The sequence below is a fragment of the Malus domestica genome, chromosome 06, assembly GCF_042453785.1.
Source record: "Malus domestica chromosome 06, GDT2T_hap1".
Taxonomy (NCBI): Eukaryota; Viridiplantae; Streptophyta; class Magnoliopsida; order Rosales; family Rosaceae; genus Malus; species Malus domestica.
The window spans coordinates 20,506,861-20,513,943 of record NC_091666.1 but is presented as its reverse complement, the minus strand read 5'-3'; the positions used below and the strand labels follow the sequence as shown (position 1 = coordinate 20,513,943).

General features: G+C 41.5%; 2 protein-coding genes and 1 non-coding gene across 3 annotated transcripts; 1 reads left to right on the top strand and 2 right to left on the bottom strand.

The window, feature by feature from the left end:
• The first annotated feature begins 218 nt into the window (after nt 1-218).
• LOC114825663 (phosphoglycerate mutase-like protein AT74H) lies at nt 219-2,306 on the top strand. Its single transcript, XM_029104696.2, has 5 exons — nt 219-963; nt 1,048-1,167; nt 1,257-1,470; nt 1,699-1,779; nt 1,903-2,306. The coding sequence occupies exons 1-5, from the start codon at nt 402-404 to the stop codon at nt 2,027-2,029; spliced, it is 1,104 nt and encodes a 367-aa protein (XP_028960529.1). The 5' UTR covers nt 219-401; the 3' UTR covers nt 2,030-2,306.
• Nucleotides 2,307-2,403: 97 nt separating this feature from the next.
• Nucleotides 2,404-2,476, bottom strand: TRNAA-AGC (transfer RNA alanine (anticodon AGC)). The gene has a single exon. It is a non-coding gene; the product is annotated as a tRNA-Ala (tRNA).
• A 1,156-nt stretch (nt 2,477-3,632) lies between these two features.
• LOC114825662 (BTB/POZ domain-containing protein At1g63850-like) lies at nt 3,633-6,815 on the bottom strand. The gene is made up of 2 exons (XM_029104695.2): nt 5,130-6,815; nt 3,633-4,852 (listed from the first exon to the last, which is right to left on the bottom strand). Exons 1-2 carry the CDS (start codon nt 6,180-6,182, stop codon nt 3,911-3,913), a joined length of 1,995 nt encoding a protein of 664 aa, XP_028960528.1. The 5' UTR covers nt 6,183-6,815; the 3' UTR covers nt 3,633-3,910.
• Between the last annotated feature and the right edge of the window lie 268 nt (nt 6,816-7,083).

Genomic DNA, 7,083 nt, shown 5'->3' with positions numbered 1-7,083 from the left:
ATACCGTTTTATGTGCAACCTTAATCATGACTAACACTAGTCATCAAAAACTCATCCCAGAAGACATGTAAACTGGAGGCACTATGCACATTGGTCCCCTCCAGTACAAAGACAAAAACATGCAAAGGGTCCCCTCCCCATCTGCACCACATAAAACACAAGTACATGAAGCACTTTGAAAATTTGCATTTGATTGACATTGCTAGATGGGAAAGCATGAAACCTCCTCGGTAAAAAAAAAAAAAAAAAAATGATAACAGATGGTTTTTTCAGGAAAAAAAAAAAAAAAAAAAAGTGTGCGGTTATCATTTCTCAGAATAAAAGTCCAAAACTGTTTTATTTGACATTTTGAGGCTCAGAGGTCTACTTGCCTGGAATTTGCAAGCAAGAAATTAGTTGTCATGGCAATGGCTCAATTTTGCTTCTCTGCTTCCTTGTGTTACAATTCTTGCTTTCCAAGAAATTCAAATCTTTCTCTCACACTTCCGTCGGATTCACCCAAACGTAAGCCGCTAGAAAATGGGGTGCTTAGTTTCAACACAATCCAATGCCGTGTGAACCATAATGGGACAGTTGAGCATTCTGATAATGGGTTGTCTAGTTTTCCCGAAAAGCATTTGCATGGAAGGTCAGCTAGTAGTTCGAAATCTCCACCTCCTAGGCCTCGCCGGATAATCTTGGTTCGACATGGGCAGAGTGAAGGAAATGTAGATGAGAGTGCTTATACAAGAATTTCTGATCCAAAGATTGGACTGACAGAGAAAGGGTTGGTTGATGCTGAGGATTGTGGGAGGAGGATAAGGGAGATGATTGAGGGGGACAAAGCGCATAATTGGAAGGTCTACTTTTATGTGTCTCCTTATAGAAGGACAGTCGAAACATTGAAGGGTTTGGGTAGAGCATTTGAGCGCTCAAGAATCGCCGGCATGAGAGTAGAGCCTCGGCTTAGAGAGCAGGATTTCGGTATGTGCCCCTAGTATCTATTTTTATCTCTTTTTCCATGAAATTTGAAGTGATATGGATTTTGTGACATTCTCCCATGAAAAGGGAATTTTCAGGATAGGGAGAAGATGAGAGTAGAGAAAGCGATTCGCATGCTTTATGGTCGTTTCTTTTATCGGTTTCCGAATGGGGAATCTGCAGCTGATGTTTATGATAGGATTACAGGTATAGTTTCCATGTAGTTTTTCACTTACTGATCACTTTGAATTCAGCCAAGAAGTTTTGAGACAATGAAGTGTACTTGACTTGAGCAGGATTTAGAGAAACACTGAGATCGGATATCGATATAGGACGATTTCAGCCACCAGGCGAGAGAAATCCAAACATCAACTTGGTGCTAGTTTCACATGGTCTAACGCTTAGAGTGTTCCTCATGAGATGGTACAAATGGACGGTGGAGCAATTTGAGAGGCTGAATAACTTTGGCAATGGAGGCATGGTTGTCATGGAAAGAGGCTATGGTGGAAGGTATTACTCCTCTACTGCATTGTAGAAAATAGAAATCTATGTTTGTGACAAGACGATATTCTGAACCAATACTACCTACAAAGAGGCGAATTCAAATTAACAGCAACGAGGCGGGGACACTGCCCTGGCCAACTATCCTAACATAGACAGAGAAATCTGTTTTCCGTAGCAGAGGAAAGTAATCTGAATCCGTTGCATTTTCCATTTCGCACTCTCTAATATCTGCAGGTACAGCTTGTTAATGCACCACACAGAAGAGGAGCTAAGACAGTTTGGAATGACAGATGAAATGCTCGTTGATCAAGAATGGTAAAATCTAGAAAGCCAAATCTTTTCATTTTTTTTTCACAAGTTGCTTACAGTGAGTTCTCAGTACTTCTATTTAGTACTCTAACCCTGAATTTTGGTTACCTTGTTGGTTTCTGATTTAAGGCAAAAGTATGCAAAACCCGGGGAGCTGAACTACGATTGCCCGATGCTAAATTCCTTCTTCACCCACTTCGCTGATGGTGACGATGATGGTAATCGCGCAGCTGTTAGCCTTGGAGCTGATACATGAAAAAATCAACAACACCCTAGATGATATACTAACTGCTGTAGATATTCTTTGGTATATGGAATTGCAAGTAAACTTCCATGTTGTTTTCCCACACCAACTTTATTTTTTCTCCTTTCACTTTGATGTGGTGGTAAAGAACAAATTCTGTAGAGCTTCAATCTTTGCAAAGAAGTTCAAGCAAGAACACAAAAAATTTGTAAATATGAAACACGATTAGCGTTGATATTATGAAATTGTGGGAATCAAACATGACAAAGGAAGCAAACCGGTTACAGAAGTTGAGTTGATTGGAATTTGCTTTTAATAATGTCTGTCAGTGGGCCGCAGTTTTGCTGATTTGATTGGGAAAAATGGAAAAAATATGATAGAAAAAATGGAGAAGTGGGGTATCGATCCCCATACCTCTCGCATGCTAAGCGAGCGCTCTACCATCTGAGCTACATCCCCTTGTTGAGCACAATGATCATTCTTAAATGTTACATAGTATCTTTTGAACAAAAGGTACTATCTACACTAAGACCATCTCCAACAAGGGGATGTAAGGCTTATTTTAGCCCAATGGTTGGAGATGGTTTGGGAGGGGGGGTTTTAAGGCTTATATTTTAACTTTTATCTCATGGTTTGGAGATGGTTTAAGGGGTGGGGGAGTGGGCTAAGCTTCACAATGGGCTAGCAATAATATGATTCAAATTTGCATTTGGCGATAATCGAACCTAGGACCTCTTACTTACAAGTGAAGATGAATACCACTAGACCGTAATACTAAATGACGAGAATCGAATCTAAAGATCTGTCGCTTATCTTAAGACTATATTTTTCACTCCTAAGAAACTTTATAGGGTGATTAATTATTCCGGTAGAAATTACATCAAACACACATATGGAAGCAGCTGTATCCTGTTTTCATGTAGTAGACTTGAAATGTTGAATAAAAGCATGTCATCGGATAATGAAAACAAAATTAACATTTTTTTACCCAAACATAAAAATAAAATTAACATAGTATAAGCCATTATGTTTCTTAATTATCTTCTTCAATGGTTAGACAAAGGGACGGGCAATTTTGAAATTACGAAAATTTCATCCTTTTTGTCTTATCTTTCTATATATAATTAACTTCTTGCCGCATGCGTGAATTGTCACACATTCTTGCGAGTGGATATTGACTCTTTTACATGCTCATTTTATAATCTTATGATACTAGGATTATGTCAATCAAACTTTGCTTAATTAAAAAGAGGTCAATCAACTTTCCCTACAATTTACATGCATAGCTGGCGGCCCTTTTCTCAAACTTTTATCGAGGCTTCAAACTCTGCGGTTTATGTGTGAATAATACTATCCAAATTTTAATATGATTATATTTTGTATCCCGTTAACATGTTTTGCCCCGAACTCGAGACTGGACCTTAATAAGACGAGTTTATCAAACAAAAAAACAAAATACCTCTAAATTTCATACTTCTTAGTTTTATAAATACTCTATGTAACTGAGCTAAGAGTATAAGCAATGAATAATATCGTTTGTTAAAAAAAAAAACACAAACAAACAAACAAATTGGAGTGAGAGAGCAGAGGTCCAAAATAAGTACGAAACCAAACAAAACAAAGCAATTTCCGAATTTTATCCCAAAAAATATGAACACGATCATCTTCCCAAACTAAACCTTTAGGTACATCCAGTCAAACTATTACATCATGCACCAACCTGAAAGCCAAATACGCCATAAGGGGCTTCCCGCCTTGGTTTCGAAATTAAGAAGATCAAAAGATAACCAAAATTAAGAACAAATGAGAGTATAGCCATCGGAACAAGGTAAAGAGAGAGCACGAGACAGACGTAAGGGCACCATTTTTCCGGCATTGTGTAATTGTTAAGTTCTATGAGTTCTCCATGGTTGCAGTTGTAGTCCGTAATGGCCGTGGTCTTTCCTGCTCGCCATTCCGCCTCCAAAAGGCCCTCCTCCACCAAACTTCAAATCCTCTTTGTATATTAGGGCAATCTTCACCGGAGTTCAAGAACCGATTAAACCAAGCCAGCAAAATTTCCTGCTGCCATGCTAAAGGCAGGGTGAGGATTGTGTTACTTAGACCATCCTCAATTGAGTGCCTGTCCAGGCCCTTCGACGCCCTCCTCATCCAAGCAAAATCATCGTAAAAAGGGACCAACCACGTACGTAAAAGCAAGAACCTCACATCCTTGGAAACCAATAGCTGCCCCTTTCCCAGCCCGACAAAGAGACGAGCAGTAACCCTGCTAATCTCGTATCTATGAACCGCAGCCACTTTAGAATGCGCCTCAGACAATTCAGTTTGCGATGCCCATGTTGCCAAGAACTCTTCAGCCATTTGTCTGTCAATCAAAATATCCAAAATCCAATGCAAATTATCCGCTTGCCTTGCAATCTGACCCACGTCTTGCAAGTCTGACTCTGCTGCCCGAGAAAAATGGTGGCGAAGCAATTGCAAACACCCATCACAAGCCGAGTACAAGGACTCTTTCCGGAGATCATTATGAGATGAATTCTCACGAAGCATCTTTGATACCAATCCTTTCATCTCACGTCTTGCCTTCTCATCTTTGCCTTCAAGAACCACATGCAGAAGCTTTACAAGAACTTCTTCATTGTCGTTACCCTCTTCAGCCCCATTGGCAACTTCGACAGAGATCCTCTTGAGTACTTCCCCTGCTCCAGTGCCTTCGAGGCGGAGCTCAAACATGAGTGATGCCACCTTCTCCTCTTCATCCTCAGCCCATGGGGCAGCTTCTAAGTATTCTAAACAAGATAAAACACCCGCATCGAATCCAATTGCTGCCGAAACCTAAAGCACACAGAACACCCACAATGCCATCATTCCCATAACCTGCATTTCCTTTTTTGCTTGCTATAACTAATCCAAAGTCAAAATTAAGAAAGAACAAACAAAAATTGAATTCGAACAACTGGGTTTTTTTTCGAATCGAAAAAATGGATTTTAATCTATTTCCATTCTAATTATCTACCTAGCTACACTTTCTAAGCAATCAATCGTTAGCTGTAATTACACCACAGAAAAATAGAAACTTAAAAAACAAAAACCATAAAAATTCCAACTTTACCTTCAAAATTCCAAGCACTTTAGGAACATCCTCCTTCATCAGCCACCTCCTCAGATCCTTACAGTACATCAACCTCAAGGCCTCGATATAAACCTCCACGTCATCACAGTCTGCAATCTCCACATTGTACGGCGGCGACGACGACAGCGTCATCCTCTGTTGCTTGACCCACCTCTCCGAGAGCTTCACCGCGAAGAATCGACTGTGCGCGACGAGTATCTGACGGTGCACATTCATCGAGACGCTGAACCCATCTTTGGAGCTAAGAGTGAGCTTAATGTCACTGCTCGACGGGTCGTTGAACTGGTTCCCGGGGCTCCGATTCTCCGTCAGCAGATCGGAAACCCGCTGCATCATCAACGCCTGCTTGTCCTGAACCAAACCCACATGGGTTTTGCGCCCGCTTGACGAACCGACGCCGTTCTGGTGGATCGGGAATCTCGGTTGGGCCATTTCCGGCTCGTTAGCCATTATTTCGGACAGGGTCGTCTTATCGGATTGCGGCGGCGGCGACATGGGGTTTAATAACCCGGCCGTGAGCATTGAATTGAACCTGCTGAAGCCGGAATTAAACGAATCTCTTTGACCAGAATGGCCATTTGTCAACGCCGGAGTAAAATCCATGACCGGAGAGCGACTACCCGGAGCGAATCGGATCCGGAACGAGGACGGCGAAGAAGAAGGCGATTTCCCAGATGGGTATGTCTGAACCGGGTCGGGTATATGATCAGGGTTAATGGGTTGCGCCAGGCGTGGCTTGGCGGAGATGGGTTTCGAGTCTTTTGAGGCGAAACAGCACCAGGTGTTCTCGGATGAGACAATGGTGGGCGGGCCGAGCTTTCGAGCAGGGTTGGGTGGTGCGGCGGCGGCGGCGGCGGCGGCAGGTGGGGAAGATAGGTTAGTGGAGTCGCGGCACCTGCGGTGTTTAGCTCTGGTTTTGCTTGGGTTCGTGTGGGAATGGAGGTCAGTAATGTTAGCGCTACTAGTAGTTGTTGTTGGGGTTGCTGCAGCTGCCATCAAATATTGAAAAATTGGAAAGAAAAAAATATACATAAATTGTCAAGGCTTATGTTTGCATTGTTGTCCTTTTGTTCCAGAGATTGGTACGAAAATTAATCAAAATTATGAAGTTTTTGGGGTTTTTCATTTTTCTTTTGGGTAATGACAGAGAAAGTTAAAAATGGCGGTGTAAACGAAATGCATCAGAAGTTAAAAAAAGATGGGAAAAAGAGGAGCAATTAGAGGAGACTGAGAAAAAGATCATTTAATAGCAGATGAGACATGAGAGAGAGTGAGAGACCTAAAGATCTTGGCTTTTTTTGGGGTGATAGAAACCGAAAGCTGGGGGTTTTTGGAGGTTTTTGAGATGGATGGGGTTTTTGGGTTTTTCAAACTCTCCCCCTCTTCTGTTGATGACTCCGCTGAGGAAGCTTTGGAATTTTCTGTTGATGACTCCGCTGAGGAAGCTTTGGAATTGTCAGAATAAAAAAAACGAGGGGCGGGAGGGGAAGAGAGATGGTGTGACACCAAAATATTGGGTAAAAATGATCTGACTTGTTAATAATTCGTTAAGATAATGGATGTGACGCGAAACGATCGATTAAAATAACAGATCTTACACGAAAATGACATGAACACGGCAACCCTTTTGCCCAGCCTAATTGGGATGCAGAATTAATCAGAAATCTTGTGAATCATGTGATTCGTTGCTTGAATTGGTGTGGCAGTCGTGTGTGTTTTAGTCACTGTTTGTTTCTTATTTGCTTGGTTTTGGCATCTGCTTGACTGCCTCCAGTTTTTTAGGTCAAATTGGGTGCTTCCATTTGTAAAAGGGGATAGATTTGTGATGATTAGCAATGGGTTCACCATGTCATAGAATTTTTGTTCGGTAGTTTAGCTAACTACTTCTACTTTTTAGACAATTTTTACCGTTGGGTTTCTTAAAATCAATGTT

Excerpts from the sequence above, each read along its gene's own strand:
- LOC114825663 (XM_029104696.2), top strand. The coding sequence starts at position 402 with ATGGCAATGGCTCAATTTTGCTTCTCTGCTTCCTTGTGTTACAATTCT. Across the intron at positions 964-1,047 it reads GCTTAGAGAGCAGGATTTCG|GGAATTTTCAGGATAGGGAG; the intron begins GTATGTGCCCCT and ends TCCCATGAAAAG. Across the intron at positions 1,168-1,256 it reads TGTTTATGATAGGATTACAG|GATTTAGAGAAACACTGAGA; the intron begins GTATAGTTTCCA and ends TGACTTGAGCAG.
- LOC114825662 (XM_029104695.2), bottom strand. The coding sequence starts at position 6,182 with ATGTATATTTTTTTCTTTCCAATTTTTCAATATTTGATGGCAGCTGCA. Across the intron at positions 4,853-5,129 it reads AAGTGCTTGGAATTTTGAAG|GTTTCGGCAGCAATTGGATT; the intron begins GTAAAGTTGGAA and ends TGTGTGCTTTAG.